The following is a 19,848-nucleotide window of genomic DNA, read 5'->3' on the forward strand; positions in this document are numbered from 1 at the left end:
ACTGATACAAACACAAGAGCCTGAAGGCCGTTAGGTCCAAAGCTGAATGCACTTATACAGGTAGAGCATGAGTGCACATTGTATAACTGTTATGTACCACTCACCTAATAGTTGGGGAGAGTCTCACACTGCACCTTTCATAAAGGCCAGGTTTCTAACATTAACTGTGGGTGACCAAGCTGAAAATTGCAGCGACGTTCCTCTACACTACTGTAGCCACCTGAGATAATGCGTTTGACCAAAGCTGGTACACTATGGGCCAAAGCACTAACCTACATTCACCATTTAGTGCTCAGCATACATGATCAACTCGATTTCCTATGGTTCTCTCGAGTGACTTGCAAGCTTAAAAGTGGTCAGACACAAATATTCTTGCACTGATGGTTCACAGTACTCATCAAGAGCTACGTACTTTATGTGATGCATGTATAAAGAACCGTGCATGGGAAGACAACACTACTACATATATCCTCCATCAAGAATGGTTTACGTGACCACAGATCTATATAATCATGTAGCTATAGTGTATTTATGCAATGGTATGTGTCACAACCTGGGCAAATATAAAAGAACATCATTGGCTGATACACTAAATGGCTGGAAGAAGGTTTAATTTCAAGACTACTCAGTGAGTTGAAATTCTTTTATGCATGTTGTTTGTCCAAGGTTGAGGACATCTTTATAGCAGTTAAACCATCGAAATGCTCATTGACACAAAATGTACATACAAACATACATAAATGCATACGTACATATGTACATACATACACACACACACACACAAACACACACACACATAGGGACCCGCCGATTATGCTCATAATTTTACCTATTATGCTATGCTGTACTGCTAAAAAATTCACCTATTATGCTTAAATTAATGCTCAATATTTACCTATTATGCTCGATTATGCTCAATGTTCATGTCTTAGCTCATATGCTTTGCTACTAGTTTAACACCGTATAGAAAGAAAAAAATGAGTGGCTGGAACACAAATAATAAATTCTTGCTGCATGCCTGCATGTAAGAGAAAAGATCGATATACTCTAATAGAACAGTCAGTTTTATGATTGTTCTATTAGAGTTACTGACTGCTCTATTAGAGTATATCGATCTTATTTTGCAATTGTCAGCAAGAATTTACACTATTGTACAAATATTTAACATATTATGCTGGCATTACGCTCAATGCTTTTAGGTACCTATTATGCTCAAAATTATGCTAGCATAATCGGCGGGTCCCTAAACACACATACATACAAATGCAGGTGCTAACTAAGCAAACATAACTTGCGAGTTAGTTAAACAATATGACACACAATTTCACTCACCCGTTGAAGAAGTACCCTCACTAATATCAAATATAAACACTCCTGGTGTACCAACGTTACTATCACTAGCAATATTAATAATATCATCTGTACGCGATCCATTTACAATGACAGCTTCCAGCCCATCTCCCTTGTTAATACCAACTTGTGCTGGAGTTCCTCCTGTTCCATTAACTCCACCATCATTATCTCCAGTGGTCCATTCTATCATATCATCAGCATACAAGTAAATAGCGTAAGACTTTAATTGTCCATCTGTGGCCACCACACACTGGAATGTGTTGGTCTATAAAAAATAATAATTGTGTTCATTATATACATTAGCATTTGTACCACCACAAAGGTTTAATTATGGTGTTGAATGGTATGCTACAACTATAGTCCATTCATGTTCTGGTACCCTTATTAATTCTTGCTTCAAGAGCTAACTGCTCAACATTTATTTTAGTAGTGCTGTAAAGACTTTAATTCTGGAACTGTTACTCAGAAAGTGCCTTGCTATGACCGAGAACAAGAGTAATGATGCTTTAGAAATACCCAAACAGTACATAAATATGTTTATAACATGAAAACATGCTTGTTTCCAGTTAAGTGAACTCAAAATCACTTCTTTGATACTATAGTTTATTCATGTAGCTTTGTGTCCTGGGTGAAAAATCGAATCTGCTGACATGGTCGATAAGACCGGTTTTCTCATACTGGGTCACATATATCAATCATGAATATTTCCAGGCTCTTGCTTATTTCACCAAGTTCTGACACTCGTATGTATACTAGTAATCGTGATAATCATGCACAGAAGTCTCAATGAACATGCAAGCAGACATTGCTGCACTGCTCTCTAAAACACAACAATAACATATTGGCACCTGTGTGTGTGTGTGTGCGTGCGTGCGTGCGTGCGTGTGTGCGCAAGACTCACAGTTACCAAAACTTGATGAAGAAATACATGTACAGTGGAACCTTGATTATCTGAACACCAATTAACCGAATACTTGATCATCCGAACACCAAATCGAATGCTTAATTAGACTATTTTATCAACAAGCGTATGCTTTATTAGAGTAGTTGAGCAAAGCTCTGTATACAGATGTCTGGACATTCGAATTTATGTACTATTCGATTATATGAACACACTTCCCCCAGGTTCCCCCAATTAGTTTGAGGTTACCAGTGTTGGAGTAGTTACTTTTAAAATGTAACTTGTTACATATTACATATTATTTACAACCGAACTAGTTAGTTACAGTTACATATTATCCATTCAATAAAGTAACTATAATAATATTACATATTATATTACATTGTGTCCACAGCCTTAAGGTGTGAAACTACCACTTTATCATGTGACATGGTTGCGTTGTTGGACAATGTGCAAATCTTGGTTATAAGTAAGAAGCTGGTGAATGAGCTTCATTCAGTAGGCTTCGTTACTTCGCAGTGGCTAGATGTTACTCCGTGGATTACTAACAAGATTAGTAACTTCGTTACTTAAAGTAATTTAGACTTGTTACAGTAACTTCATTACTTAGGTAATGCATTACATTTGCAAGTAAGTAACTTGAGTTATATTACCTGTTTTTACAGCATATTTCGCTATGTTACTTCTTTACCACAAAAGTAATAATTATTACAAAACACATTACTTATTATGTAACGTGTTACCCTCAACACTGGAGTTACACTGTAAAAGTAAAAAACCCTAACAATCACACATACTTTGTAAGTTATGGATCCTCTAATAAAGCGCTTATGAATAGGGAAGCCCAGTTATCTTGTATAAGACACAAAGGAATTAGTAAGTACTTGGAACACTCCTCAAAGGTACAACATACATTCAGTGACAGATATAAAATGTCTAAAAGTAGTTTCTGAAAATTTAATATTATAATATCAGGTCACAAGGAAGTGTGTAGCGCAGCCAAGAAAGCCAGTGCACCTAAGTTGCTGTGATGAAATGTATTGTTCAGAACAAGTAGGCTGATCTGTTGATGTTGCTATGGTGTGTACGTGCTGAGCTGGATCCTCAAAAACATTTAATAACTCATGAATGTAATTATACATGATCTTGAATTTGGTTCATTTGTAACACTGTTCAACTTTCCAAAATAGTTTTAAATACTTTTGTTCAAATCTCTGACACAAGAGTTACGGCCAATCAAAATTTTCACTATAATATTTCCTTTAGGGAAGCCATAAAATACAATGTCCATTACAGCCTTTTCCCCAAACTTGTAACGGAGCCAAACTACATGTGTATGTTGTTGACACCTTTGCTGCCAGCACTGATCATTTGATTGACTGATATGTTAACTCCATCAAGAAAAAAAATGAACTTTTAATTTTAGCTGTTTTTCAGTATCCAGTTCAACTTGTACATACAGTACTATACATTCTGACAGTGAGAGAGTGAGGCAGGCAGACCAAAATACTGATTTTGACAATTCTTTAAAATTCCATATTCGGCTGACTGTAAGTGTTTTGCACTGTATTTGAGAGTATGTAAGAGTGTTTTGTAAAGGTGATTTTTATCATGTATAATACGTATGTTTATAATTATGATGGCTTTTAGACATGGCATATTTAGCAACACACATCACAATAGGGGGAACCCTACTAAACAATACTGTCATACTGTTTGATCCACCAACCAAGAGAGCTTAACAATCTTGTAGCACAAGCATTTGTGATGGATACATGTAACAGCTGGTGCAGTATCAGTTTTATAGTTTGCATACGTATTTAAAAACCATGCATGGTACATTAATAAGTTTCCTAGTGAAAAATTGTTGATGGTCGACATAGCTGTCTGCATTTTAGAGCCATTGACCAGCCTAATGCTAAAGGAGAGATGAACCATCTTTTGATTAATATGCTCTTTGAGGTAATTACTTGTAGCGCATTTATAAATAGCTGTGGTTACATGAAGTCTTCTTTTTAATGAAACTGGCTATAGAATAGAGTGACAGTTTACATTTATCATCAGTCCTCTCAATGCTTCTCACAGATCCCTAGTGGGATAACATTCACAGAATAAGTGTGCTCTTTAAAGGTTGTGCATATGGGATACCAAAAGGAAAGAATAGCTTAAATTACCAAGATTTGGTTGTACGTAGAAGCTGCTCATAATCTGTGGTGCATTTGCAATGCACTGTGTTCAGTTATGACTCTATAATACATTATGAATTGTTTTAGAAACAAGCAATGAATAAACCTGCATTTATTTAGTAGGTGATAATTATAATGCATTGGATAGTTGAGAAATTCTTAATAACAGAGACAAGTGTATCTGCACATTTAAGGTATCGTGAAATCTAAAACTGAATATTTGCTTTTTGACAAATCACAATCTCACACTAATAAGGTAAGGAAGTCTCTCAACATGTTGTATACAAGCCATACATTGTACAACACTAATTACTATGCATATCTTAATATGCTTTGATCACCATCCATGTCTTCTGTGTAAGAGTTCTAAGTCCTTTTACTCATAGTTATATTATAGTTTCACTTTATAAAGTTTATTATGTGTGTATTCTGTGTCTAAATTGTGCTTAAAGAAGGAATTATACTAGCAAAGCTTTTAGCATAACAGTTTAAGCTTGACTTGGTTCATATGTGACCGGGCCTGTAAAAACAGGGTATGTGGGCACAAACTATATGCCCCATCATGCTACACAGATCATATCTCAGTACTGTAAAAGAACTTTCACATTCTGTATATTGCATCATAAAGCCTATCAAATGCTTACTAAGAGTGCATTGTGATAGCACAATAGTATAAAAATTTATGGGTGATGAAAGTGTGAAAAAGTAGGCAAAAATTGTGTTCCTACATGCTGTGCAGACCCAGTCACATGTACTGGTTACATATTTGTCAGTTGCACTATTGCAGTATCAAAGTACAACACAATAAGCTCCATACCACCATGTTTAAGTATGTACTTTGCATGTAATAGCATTACACATTGTGTAACTTTATACCTGATTAACAGTGCTGTTAAAATACCCCACTCTATCCCATGTAAAGATGTACAATTGTGTAGCACTGAAGGGAGCTTGATAGGGAAAGGCAGTTCTTATTTCAGTGTTAGCTCTATCAAATAGTAGAGGATCAGTACTCTGACCATACCATACATCACCAGTTCCTCTAGTGTCCACATCAGCCCAGAAAACTGCCAGTAATGATCTATCTCCATCCAATGGTAGCGGATCAGTTGTGAATGTTATTGAACTATTTGTGAAACTGATACCTCCATTGATGTGGAGCTGGGAGGAAAAGATGAAAGCATTTAATAAAACCATCTGATATATGTATGCACGGGGCAGATCCTGTTTGAAAGGAAGGGGGAGGGGGGACAAAGTATTACAATTATATGTATACTAAGAGTATACCTCAACAGTGTGTACAGCTAGAGGGTCTAAGTGCATGCCCCAAAACCTCTCCCAGGGGGAGGCAATTTCAAGCTATGTTTGTGAACTGAAAGAAAATTTAGCTATGCATATAAGTATTACAGGATCGGGTTCACAAGTAACTATGGACAAAAACGTTTAAAAAAACGAGTGCCTAGATATGTGGTACTTTTACTTCAATCAAGTCTTTGGCATGTACTACTTAAAACTATAGCAGTACTATTATGCGGCATCTGAAGAAAAGGACACATTGTCTATATGTGACTGAATTTTGGAAAATCACCCATGTGGGTGCGCATGAAATAATTAGAATTTTCATGTTTAGTGGGTTGCTAATAAGGGCAGAGCACAGTTTTGAAAATATTTCAAGAAATTTCTTGTAATTTGAGGTAATGAGAATGGATTAAAATCATGAATAAGTAGCTTTGCACTATAAAGTTTACAATTTGATCATTAAATATTTTAGGTGTCAAATGCACCCACATGGGTGATTTTCCAAAATTCAGTCACATATACCTTTCAAACTTTTGTGACTCACAACTTGTGGGTATGCCATTATGCTACGTCAATGCAATTCTTTGACCTTATCAAACATTTAGAGCTACTATATATGTAACCGAACTTGGAAAATCACCCTTATGGGCACATTCGACACATTAAATATTTAGTTCTGAAACACAGCATTATAAGTTAAATTCCTACCCATTTAAGGATAGAATAAACCATAGATACCTTGAATTACAAGAGGAAATGTTTGAAAAGCGTTTTCTGCTATTAAAAGCACCACGCTAGTTTCAAAATACTAATTCATTCAAGCATGACCCATAAGGGTGATTTTTCAATAGTAATGTAGGGTTAGTTCTACACTTTCTATTAGGTAATCTCAGTGAAAAAACAACTGAAATTTGTCGATCTACAAAAGTTACGTACTTCAAAGAATTGCATGTATATGGTAGATAATATAACAAATGTGATGCTTTTACGTAAGTAATGAAGTTGTTTTTTTTATTACTAATCTGTGACCTGAAGTATACATACAGTGGATCGTCATAGTCCACTAAGTAGCTAACATTGAGCAACAACAATGTATTGAAGGCATGAAGCAGTATGAAGCTCACCTCAAACCAATGAATGAAGTTTATTGACCAGACAATAGTGTAATTTTTCTTGAATACAATAACCAAGATTTACATTTCCCTACAACAAGGTTGTGTCACATCATAAGATGGTAGTTATGTATGTGACAGCTTAAGGCTATTCAAATGAAGTAATGGTTTATTGTAGTTAATGTAATACTGATAATTATAGCTAGTTATAATTACTAGTGTTGCACCGATATGAGGTTTTGCCGATATTCTGATAACCGATATTGAATAATGTTTTCAAGCCGATAAATGTAGCCGATCTGATATAGTTACACCTTTTTCAGTCAGTCAGTAAGTCATTAGGTCTAAGTCCCTGAAATTAGGTTAGGTAATCCTAAGGCTGCAGCACATGTTGCTGTCAGACCTTCAGTGCTGGTCACTGTAAAGTGCTAATAATAATAATAATAATAATAATAGCCAAGCATGTCGATTTTGTAGCAATTTTTACTAGAAATTTGATTGTGAAGGACCAATTTAGCTTGTTTATAGTAGCAGTATTGCTACAACAACAGCTGACAGTACACCGAAGTAATAACAATATTGTGAAGCAGGAAATGCAACTCAATACATTTGTAAACGTCATTTGGTGTACATGTTTACACATACACATATCTGTATCTGCTGCTTTTTTCACTGTGGTGCCGATCCGATACTGATATACCAAAAACAAGCCGATATATGGTGTTGTTGTTTTTTTGATAACAGATCTGATTATCGATGCAACACTAATAGTTACTCTTAGACTATAATGTAGAATATAGAGGGGGATAGAAAACTATCATGTGATTCATTATAATTTTTTTTTGTAACAAATGCAATTCTTTATCACAAACTAGTGTCACAAAATGGATTTATAGTACTCTTTCGTAATGCGCACTTGTGTATCTAGGTGTTCCATCAACTATCCACTGCCTTGTCGAGCTTTATTCCTGCTTGTACTCCTCACCCACCCACACCAGCCCACAAGCATATGGCACACCTTACCAGTGACAGTAATGAAATTGGATAATTCTTGACAACCTAACCCTTCACTGATAAAGGTCATACAGTACATCCCAAAATGTATTAAAACTCTCTGGTTGTTATGGCTGAAAGCAACAAACTGTGTTCAACTTCAAAACGATTTATTCCCTTAAAAGTGCAAATTTGTGGCATGGCTTACTCCTCGATAGTAATGATTAGCTTTACTTTGAGTTATGAAGTTGCTTTGTGCTACTATACACCCTGCAGAGTAAGCAACGTTTCTCTGCAAAATTTAATTAAGAGAGCTTACAAAATGTGTTAATGGATCTGTATAGGTGAGGAGTATGCCTATAAAAGTAGTTTTCTATCCCGGGTCTTACGGCCCTCTATAATCTAATATGGGTAACTATAACTAATAATATCTGTTACAAGCAGTAGTAACAAGTAACAAATTATTTTTAAAAGGTAACTAAATTAGCTAGTACCCCAACACTGTGCAGATAAATGGAGGCGATTCATGAATTTCAACTTTGTTCTGGCTTTTTATGACAGCACAGTTTTACTGAAGAAATGTAGTCAAACAAGTGTATATAGCACAATTTTATTTGAAAAACTTCGATTCCATGCCACAATTTTTCTATTGTGGATTCTCTGTCCACTTCTTTTGAGTACAACACTTGTACTTACGTCCTTAACTCTCGTAGTTAACAACCAACTAGTCCATAAAACTAGCCCTCTTTGCCAAGGCCCAACCAGTTCAATTGAATGATTGCACACATTCACTGAAATTGTATTGAAACCACCTGAGCCTGGAGGTACAGTAACTTAATACAGATAGTTGCAACTATGTTTAGGACTAATCTGCTTGTCTAGCATGTTTTCTAACAAGGCAAGAAACATTATCTTGCATAAAATTTTAGGTAAAGTTGGTGGTATTTCTGGTCGCTTACTGTCAGAAATTAACTAATTTACCCTTGGAATACAATGATACGTGTACTTTTACACTGCCAAATATTTTGTGCCATATTTCCTAATGTACATAGCTAAACATGTGTTGTTGGCAGCTAGCTGAATTTTCATTACAATTGGCTCTGTTGATTTATTTATTTACTTATTTAGCTAGCTATTTATTTATTTATTTATTATATCATACTGGAAAGAGAGCACCGCTTCAGAGGATGTTGGTCATCATGCGTCATCATACATCTCATGATCTCAAACAAAAGTTCAATCCATTCAACCCTGACTCCTCAGTATCGATATACCTGTAGCTAAAGCGAATTGATAACAATAAATTATGGTTCCCAGAGCCCATCTTTCAACTTCCCAACACTTTTAAACAATACAGCATTTCAAATAAATAAAAGAGAAAGAAAGTCTTAATGTTCAAACTGGGGGCAGGGAAGCAAACTCTGCCCAATCCTGTGTTGATGGAATTGTTGCCATTACAATGCTGCATCTCTAATGGCAATGATTCCATCAATACAGGATTGGGCAGAATTCACTTCTCTGCCCAACACTTTGTGTGGTTTTTATAACCAAGAAACAAACACTACATTCTAGTATACATACTTTTCATGAATGTGACAAACGACTTCAATAATAACAATGCTAACTTCAGGCACCATGCTTTACTGTGTAATCACACGTAGTACAGTAGTACCTGATAGGGCTATGAAGGGTGGCCTACCTCTTCTGCCACTGCTGATACACCCAGGAATAAGCTCATTGTAAGTTTTATGAATGGGAATAAAAATTCATCGTACGTTATGAATGTGAACCAACAAAAAAAGTTACAGAACTTTTTTCTCCGGTTTGAACACTTGCATATTGAGTGAGCCATGTGACTGTATTGATCTTGCAATACACAGGTGCTCAAATGGAAGCTAAAAGGTCTGTATGCATGCAAACCGAGTGACGTGAACACAAAACATTCGTCGTTACTTCCATTTATACCCTAACAAAAAAAAGAGATATAAACAAACAAAAATAATAACAACTAGCTGTCAAACTAACTTATAACTATACTAAAATTATAATTACAAAACTGACTACATGTAGACATTGAGAGCAGGGAAATCAGTGTCTCCATCATAGTATTGCAAAGCCCATTATCTTAATATCGCTCTGACATTGTTGGAACAAAATTACACTAACAGTTGTTGCAGCAAGTTCTTATGGGCCACTTAGGTAGAAGAAACACTTCTCACTGTGGTGTGATCAGCAATAGAGTAAAGAACTTGAAGCGTAAATGGAGACCGCATGCCTAATGTTCCACCACAAGGGGAATAATGTCACACCCTGAGTCCTCTACAATATCCTGATGTCTTTCATCCTTTACCAACTCCCCAGCTGAAGCAGCTACTCTGGCAAAAGAAGAGGAGGATGAACTGCGTGCAGCCCGAGTCGTGCTACAAACTCAAGTGTCAAAGTATGCAGGATGGCTGTGCTAAACATCTGTGTGGTAAACATCACCAGGGTGGGAGTGATCATCACCTGAAATCTGCTACTCCTTAGAGCCCCAGGATGACTCTGAGGAAAAGCATGGTACACAATGTCAACTAGTGCATCATGTCAATGGATGAGCATAGGCCTATGAGCACATTCAAGAAGATGGTCATTGTAATGGTCAATGGTAGAAAAGTGGCAGTGGAAATAAGGAAACTCCTAACCGTAAACAAAGGCAGACTAAAAACTCAGGACTATTAATAGAAAGACTGAGAGATACTTGAGAAAAAGCCTTAAGCCACCCACTGCTAGTTCCAGATGAGTGTGACAAAGTTGTAAGACAAGCTTATTCACGGATACTTGAAACATTGTTTATTCTGGTGCTATTAGGGGGACACTATAATCTCAGACTCCCTCGTAAAATTGTGATTGACAACTGCGCTGTAGTTATATAGCTACTTTGAATTGGCATGCACACAACACTATCAAAATTGCTCTCAGATTCAATTTCAGACAGTTTGTTGCACTAAAATTTCTCAAGTTAAAAAACTACATACACAACCTTAAAAATATTGTCAAATTGAGTCCCAGATAGTCTAATTAAAAAAGAAACTCTCCGGACGATACACAACTATCAAAAATATTACATAGTGCTGGCTATACAATATCAAAGAGCACCATGCAGTGTCTTAAAATAAGAATAGCTACTACACTCAGTCTCTCAAAATTGTCATTAAATTCAATCTCAGAAAGTGTAGTGTCAAAAATTGTTTGCTTTCAAACATTACATGCACAACCAGCAGAAATAAACTTGGATTTCAAATAATTTCAGAAAGCCCCAATGCCAATCCCAAAAATGAACACTCCAGCATAAGACAGCCTCAATAACTAGTTTTAATTAACAACTAGTTTTAATTAACAACTATTTCAATTATGATTGTGAATGAGGCATTTCTGGTTACCCCCTAAATTCCTGTGACCCCCCAACAAAAAGGATATAAATACTAGAATAAACATTGACTTGATAAAAATGTCGGTATATATTATACAGAAATAAAACCACTAGCTAGCTATCAAATACCACCAATTACATTCCGGCAGTAACTACGTACATGTCTTGGTCGCCGGACTGCTTAGAAGGCCGGTATACAGTCGCGGCTGGTTAGGTAACTATACGAGTAACGATGCTTGTCATCGTACCTGATCACGGAAAATTGTTACTTACGATTAATGTGCTCTGTTCTTGATTGTAGAAATAGAATGTCTGGTTGGGTAAGATCGTCACAGCACTGGCATCTTCATTACCTAATCTGGTATTAGAATCTGCACCAAAGTGGTAAAACTGGCCAACCGGGACACAAGTCACGATATTCAGTAAGTGGAAAAGCACAATTCTCCTGAGCAACATTGACGGCGCAACTAGCTAATCACTTTTTCTCAATTCTGTAATGCGAGAATTTACGGAGAGTTATAAAATCATACATAACCTATGATCTCGCCTATGATACACAGTCCAAGTATAGCTATTTAGATTCTCCGTAAATCTTCTACGCACTTTGTTATTGCTCCGTCATCCGAACTGCTGGGTTTTACTCTCTTCACCACCTTTCATAACCCTTACGTAATATTAAGCTCAAAAGCATCCAGACTTCCTAATGTAGTTGTTGCTCTCTCTCTCTTCGACTTTAGGGAACACGTCTAGTAGTCAGTGCCGCGAGTAGTCGACTTTAGGGGAAGCGTCCAGTAGCGAAGCTATACAGATACATACTGAAAACTACAACATACTACTACTTATTACCTAACTGTATACTTATTACTACCTATACGTACTTAACTTAACCAATGTCAAAGTCAGGAAATTCGTCCTCAGCAGTAAGCGAATACTGGCGGAGTATCATTTTTGCATTGTACCTCCACAAAGTCACAGACAGTTGCTGGAGAAGTTGGCGCCTAGCAAACTTTCGTGGTAAACCGTTTCTAACAGTTGTTCTGTTAGCTATGGATCCTAAAATTGATAGGGCATATGGTGACCAAACACCAAAGGTCTCACATACAAGAGGGATAAAATCTCCTCCATTATCATTTACAATGTCCTGGTATTGGTTGTCCTTAGCTGTCTCACCAACAGCAGCGGCCACCCCAGCCTGAGAAGAAGCAGAAGATATGACAGCAGACTGAGTGGTACTCCTGACGGAGAGATCAAAATAGGCAGGACGACCAAGATGAAAGTCAGGGTGGTATATGTCGCCAGGACGAGATCGGTCAGATGGAATGCCTTGCTCCCTAAGAACACCAGGGTGATCTTGGAGCAAGGCATGGTGTACAACAGACACTAAAGCATTATGACGCTGGATCCTCAAGGGACCATGAGAGCACCCCAGCAGATGATCACCAAACTGGTCAATGACAGATAGACAAGTACAGAGTGGTAAAGAAGGGAACAAAGGAATGCCAGCCACAAACGTAAAGCTATAGTAAAGTTGCCGCGAGTAGTCGACTTTAGGCCGGGAAGCGTCCAGTACTGTTGCTGTTCTATACCACATGCGTATTTTGTACCATACGCGTATGGTACATACCATATGCGTATACGCGTACGGTACAACCATACGCGTATGGTACGGAAAATTGTACCATCTGAGTATAGGCTATAACTAACCTGCTTTGCGTATAATATCAAGCAGAAGGTTTTTGCACTGCCGTACCTATTGACTATGCCGGATGGCACTCTGCTTTCATTTCTTTTCGGGGAAGAGGGAGGGGGGAGGGGCTAGTCTCGCTTAGCGGTTTCTGTTCAGTGAAGATCGAGCTAGCTAGGTATATACCTCTATAGAACAATCATATTTTGGTCTGATTAGTTGCTGAGATGCATGCATTTTGCTTTAGTGTAATTAAGATATAATTTGCTTTACTGCATGCATGATGCAAACCTACACTGTTAATACTGAGGTGGTCATAGCACACTTAACCAGCAGCACACCCTTGGGGTGCAGGCACACTTTCAGGATATAGTGTGTGAAGCACACAAGACAAGCAGTGTGACCGTATATTGGTGTACATGGCATCCTTTATTATTTAGAGGTAGTAGGATGTATAGAAAAGCATCAATTTTATTGAATTTATGTGCTAAATAAACTTATTTTGTGCTAAGCCATTACACAGATACACTACAATAAAGTGTGTATTTGTACATAATGTAGGAGATGATTGTCCACATTTGTCCATTACTTAGCAAATGTGAACCCATTTGTCCATAAGATAACTAATGTGAACCATCGTCTCCTACACATCACATACTCCGCTGAAGTATGTGATGTGTGTGTGTGTGATATGCACAAAAACACATTTTATTGTAGTGACAGTTCAAGTCGGTGAACAAAGCTGGTATGGCTGTATCAATAAAGTAACCAATTTGCATTAACCTAGAGTAAATTTACTCTTGATTAACATTAACTCATAGAATTTCCATTAGATTAATCCAGTCAACAGTAGAGAGATGAAAAAGATGATCAGTGGGGGCCCGTACATATCTTAAGGTAGTCTCAGTTGAGTGAAATTAAACCCACAATCAAACTCCAGGCTTGATGGTATAGGTTTATAATTACATTTTGAAACAATGTTTAAGTATAGATTTGAAAGCGGTAAGTTGCATGCTGACTGACTGATAGTGTTATGTACTGTTTGTAGATTGTTGACATTCCAGGAATGTTACACCAATTGTGAAACTGCAGATGATGTAATATTTCACAATAATTCTATGATGAGTGGTTGACTTTGATAATAAAGCTGTCACATTCTACCCTTCCACTCCAGAATGCACAAGTGGTTTTTATCTCCACAGTGGAAATGCTATTACTTTGAAAGTACACAAGCTGGTATACTATAGTACTGTATGTTCTTTAGAATAGTCGAGATAATTATCTAGCTGTTGCATAGCAACCACATACACTGAAAACGTATTGTAAATTTTAATTTTCGTTTCTTCTTCCATGCAGTACATTGTGGCTGCAATTGCTACACATATATTACTTCCTCACAGTAAATTCAAATAGATCAATTCAACCTCCATGGGTAAATTTAACCTAATTTTTTTTATTAAAATGACCATTTAAAAGTGGTTATAACTAGGGTAGGCTTTTGGATTAAATTGGTCAAAATAACTAGGGTAGGTCAATATAACTGTTAACTTAAGATGTTGAAATAACATATTTGGGTAATTTCAGTGTGTGTGGTCAAGTCTACTACGGCACAGATTAGATGACCACCTACATGGTTAAATTTACAGTACACTAGCTGTTATAACATTTGTGTTACATCCCACAATCAAAAGTGAACATGGAGAACATAGGTTTTATATACAATTTGAAACTTCTATAAGATCAGGTATGTTTAAAGTATTAAGATGCAGTATGTAACAACTATTGCGAATATGTGTCACACATAGATTAATGAATGTTATTACTAATGATGACTGACTTGTAAATTAATACAAATAAACAAATATTTTGTGACGTGAGTTAATTTTACCACAGATGGTTAAAATAACCATGATGGTAAGGTTATTTCAAACACTTGGCTAGAGGTTGAAGAGACTTTAGGGCATCTGGGTAATATAACTATAACTTACAAAGTTAAAATAACCAAGTACATCCTTGGGTCATTACTACCAAAAAATCGGTCATTTGAATTGCAGGTAAAACAAGCCAAAAATTTGGGTCATTTGTACCCATTTGAATTTACAGTGCTATTGGATTCATGATCCATTGTTTAATTGATGCACTGAAAATTCAAAAATCAGGCCATTATTACATAATGCTACTCCTCCTTCATACCTGTAATAGAGTTTATAATGATGTGACATGATGTAATAATTCATTATGCATACTTGTAATATTAATATTGTGTACTGTAGTTGTAAGAGTTAGTTGTTATTGTGTGCTTTCAATTATTGATTAATAATATTATATACAGTGGTCTGTTCTGCTTATAAAAGATTTGCCCAAGAGCCGACTTCCCTACAATTATAGAACAATATACCCACACATATGTTATAGCAGCCATATTAATTAATTTGTATCCATTGGAAAATCGAGCCAATTTTTTTCAGTCACATACTGTATATGTATATTACTTTGTTAAATATTTTATTCTATTGTTGCTACATAATCTATTGTTTAGCTTTAATTTGTTAGTACACTAGCTTCCACTTAAAAATGGATATTTATGCCTGATGGCACGCACTAAAGGAGTGTTGAGCAGACAATTTTAATCAGATGAGCTCGAGAAGTACAATGTAATGACTGCTCAAACAGAGGAAGACCTGGAGAATGCTGATACAATGACATTGAGGGAGGTAGCAAAGAGATTTAACTGTAGAGAAAGCAATATTCCAGTTTGCAAATTAATGTAAATCTGGCTGTGGCGTAGCATTATTAGCATAATTAATTGCAGGCATGTGCAATAAATTCTTTTTAAACTGAATCTTTGCTATTGAATGAGGCATGCATATTGCCTACTGAGATGAAGAGGAAAACATAACATGGCAGAGATTTTATGGTGAGTTTATGAGTTCTAATGAATATTTCAGTAACGAATGTATATTATCTAGCATTGTTTAATTGTTAAGTGTGTTGTAGCCAATCACTATACTTACTGTGGATGGGACAATGTGTTTAGCTACTCTTATCTGAATGTATAATAAAGTTAACAACGTCCACATTAATTTGTGTTGTAGGTCCAGTGTGATGAATGTAAGTGGTGGTACTATTTACAGTACGTGTAAACAAGAAAAGTACACAAACAGGAAATTGGATCCTCAAAAGAAGAAGAGTGTATATAGTAGATAAAGATGCAAAGACAGTGAGGGGCCACTGATGTTGCACAACTGATAACACATACAAAGTTCTTTTTTTCAAGTTGTTAGCTTTGCACAAGCAGTATATATATAATTCAGTTAGAACTTACTAGCTACCATGCACGGTGACATTGTAATTGCTCTCCTTGCTTATTTACCCAATTGTGTTGTAAATTTTCAGTTATCCACACTTATGTTATATAATAAGACCATTTGCATGCTTCTGATAGCTATAAGTAGCATAGGCGGCGGAAAGGGGGGGGCTAGGGGGCTAAAGCCCCCCTAGGTCTGCTGAGGGGGGGCTTAGCCCCCCTCAGAATGATATCACACCTAAATTATCTTTCTTGGAGTGGGGCTGAAAACCGTGATAAAGATCGAGATACTCTAATAGAGCAGTCACTCTAATAAAGTAGTCAGTGTGTAGCGAGCTATGTAAGGATTTTTATGTAGTTTATCAGCTAGAAATGGTAGCTGGTGAGGTGGAAAGCTCTTGTGAGTTGGTTGTGACCTTTTTTTTTTTTTTTTTTTTTTTGGTCTCACTTTACCAAACTATAGAAATAAGTCTGGGTCAGCTCAACGGAGCCCCCCCTCATATCAACTACTTCCTCCGCCGCTGATAAGTAGCATACACAGTACCATTCATGTGAAGTTCTGCAGACAACGTGAGATCATGTACAAAGATTTAGGTACATCAGTAGGACTATAGTGGAAAATGCATGGGCATGGCAAGGCCGAAAATGAATGCATGTGTGTGTGCTGATGAACAATTTTATAATTACAGCTAAGCAGATTATTATGTTGTGTTCTAAGTTTACTCAGCTAGAAATGCTTGTAAAGATAGCCCATTGTAGCCAGGTGATGGCAAGGCTAGAAGACACTGAGAAAAGGCATAATACGCATATGGTACGTACCATACGGGTATGCCTATACCGTACGCGTATGGTACGGAAAATCGTACCGTACGCGTATGGTATCTACCAACCCTACCAGGGTTTTACTCTTTTCACCATCTTTCATAACCCTTACGTAATATTAAGCTCAAAATCAGATTCAATCTCACCGCATGTCACACAATCAGATTCAATCACACCTTATGAAATATCATTTACTTTCTTCCCATCAATCTGGTTTTCGTACTGGTTATTCGACTCAGGATTTGCTACTGCATGTCACAGATAAATGGCTGAGAGCTATTGACGAAGGTAAATATACTGGTGCGGTATTCTTAGATTTGGCCAAAGCCTTTGACACTGTGGATCACTCGATTTTGTGTACTAAGTTAATGTACTATGGCTTTCGAGGGTCATCATATGACTTGTTAATTAATTACTTAGCTCAACGGCAGCAAAGAACTTTATTTCAATCTAAGATGTCTAAATGGGCTGCTGTTTCTATTGGTGTCCCTCAAGGATCCATCTTGGGTCCCTTGCTTTTTGCTTTATACATAAATGATTTGCCCTCGGTTGTAAGTCACTGCTTACTAGATCTTTATGCTGATGATGCTGAATTACATTTTTGTGGCTCGGATTTAAGGGTAGTGGAAAATGGTTTACAGATCTGAATTCTGTGGCTACATGGTTAGGGAGCTCACGTTTGTGTTTAAATGTTGATAAGTCTAGTTGTATGCTCATTGGTAGCAGTCAGAGGGTGGCAGGTCAGACCCTTTCTGTCTCAATTGGTGGTAGTGTGTTGTCTCGGGTGCATTCTGTTCGGTATCTTGGAGTATTAATTGACTCTGCGTTGTCTTGGAACTTGCATATTTGTAATATGTGACTGGATTTGCGAAAAGGTACCTTTTCCACACATTTTACATACCAGCAAACAAAACGGTGTAACACTTGACTCCTTATACTGATTAACTTACTCTTAGTATAAAACTGCAACCAAATACTGTAGCTGCACTCATGGAAAATTTCAGGCAATTATATGCCACAATCAAAAACTTATAAAACTTTAAAGTTCAAAAAATGGGTCAAATTTTGTGTGTGAAAAAGGTACCTTTTCGTAAATCCGGTCACATATGTTGTGTAGAGTTAGATCAAGGCTTGCTTCAATTATTCGGTTTGGGTCTCTGCCACCTGCAGTGTTGTGTGTATTATATTCAGCATTTGTGATGCCACTTTTTGATTACTGTGATGTTATCTGGACTCCATCTATGGCAAAACAGACTTGTATGATTGAAAGGATTCATTCCAAATTTATGCATAAGCTGCCGTCATCTTTCAGTTCCAAGTTTCAATTTACATTGACTGAACGTCGCCGTTTTCATACAGCTATTCAGATTTTTTAAAGCTTTTAAATCGAATTCTCCTCCTTATTTACATGATATATTTCAGTTTTCGAAGGATGTTACTGGTCATCTTAGTCATAATGTTAGTCGTTTATTTGTTCCTAGAGTGTTTATCAACTATGGCAAGCGAACTTTTTTCTACCGAGGAACTGTTTTATGGGACAACCTTAGGTCCACTGTTACTGGGGCTGCCACTTTGTCGTCATTTCGTAATTATTATCTTAATTCTTAATTCCTGTGTAAATTTTGTCTATGTATCCTTAGTTGTGTATGTATGTATGTATGTATGTTTTTTTGTTGTTTTTTTGTATATTATTAGTTATTGTATGTGTCTATTGTATGTTTGTTCAGGGCTCCACTGAAAATCAGTTTTACTGAGTGGACTCCCTGCTTAAAAATTACAATTACAATTACAATTACAATTACAAAAAGCATCCAGACTTCCTACTGTAGTTGTTGCTCTCTCTCTTCGACTTTAGGGCACGCATCTAGTAGTTTCCGCGAGTAGTCGACTTTTAGGGGATGCGTCCAGTAGTTGCCGCGAGTAGTAGACTTTAGGGGAAGCGTCCAGTAGTTGCCACGAGTAGTACACTGTTAAAATGAAGAGTAACCACAACTCTCAAGGAGTTCCCAGAGTAGGGAGGATTTAACACCCCTGGAGAGTAACCATTACTCTAAAGTAGTAACTGGGGAGTAACACATGCTCTGAAGGCGGTGTCACTTACTCTTCAGAGTAATGGTTATTCTCTTCAGAGTGTTGGTTACTCTCCGTGGGGTGTTAAATCCTCCCTACACTGGGAACTCTTCAGAGTGGTGGTTACTCTTTATTTTTAACAGTGTAGACTTTAGGGGAAGCGTATAGTAGACTTAGGGTCCGCAACGTGAAATTTCGACCTCCGAGAATCAACTACCAAACCACCCACAAATGCTAGGCTAGGTACCACTTAGAAAACGCCAGATTGGTGTTATTTTTCATTAACGTCTTGTCGTGCAAATCGGCGAATGTGCTTACAAATTACGAGATTTTTTGCTATATCTTCAAGTAAATGTCTTTTAAAGCTATAATATGCACTATCAACCTTTCTTACTAACTGTACTCTAAACTAAAACCATCAGTGGCTGCATTGTCTGGAGCAATTTCCAGCCGCAGCATCGCGAAAATGAAATTTCGGACTCGAAAAAAGTTTCGATGCCACTGAAGCACACAGTAGCGATGCCAAAGTAACCCTCCCAGGTCAAACTGGTCTGGCATGGGTCCAACTACTACCACACCGAATATCATGGAATTCCAAAATTGTTTGCCATCTGGCTGAGCTCGACGGATGTCAAAAATTCGTCTAAAATGACGATTTTATTCACTGACAGGAACCTTTGCTAGCCAGATGTGCTAGTTTACTTCTCAAAAG

The 19,848-nt window shown here is 37.0% G+C and overlaps 1 protein-coding gene and 1 long non-coding RNA gene across 2 annotated transcripts; one reads left to right on the forward strand and one right to left on the reverse strand.

Annotated features, from left to right (window-relative positions):
- Positions 1 to 1,324: 1,324 nt before the first annotated feature.
- On the reverse strand, positions 1,325 to 11,709 carry LOC136247738 (sushi, nidogen and EGF-like domain-containing protein 1). The gene is made up of 3 exons (XM_066039564.1): positions 11,527 to 11,709; positions 5,317 to 5,601; positions 1,325 to 1,618 (listed from the first exon to the last, which is right to left on the reverse strand). Exons 1-3 carry the CDS (start codon positions 11,707 to 11,709, stop codon positions 1,325 to 1,327), a joined length of 762 nt encoding a protein of 253 aa, XP_065895636.1.
- Positions 11,710 to 14,954: 3,245 nt separating this feature from the next.
- Positions 14,955 to 16,181, forward strand: LOC136242751 (uncharacterized). Its single transcript, XR_010694638.1, has 3 exons — positions 14,955 to 15,704; positions 15,750 to 15,854; positions 16,033 to 16,181. It is a non-coding gene; the product is annotated as an uncharacterized lncRNA (long non-coding RNA).
- The last annotated feature ends 3,667 nt before the right edge of the window (positions 16,182 to 19,848 follow it).

This window comes from Dysidea avara, chromosome 2 (genome assembly GCF_963678975.1).
Source record: "Dysidea avara chromosome 2, odDysAvar1.4, whole genome shotgun sequence".
NCBI classification, from domain to species: Eukaryota; Metazoa; Porifera; class Demospongiae; order Dictyoceratida; family Dysideidae; genus Dysidea; species Dysidea avara.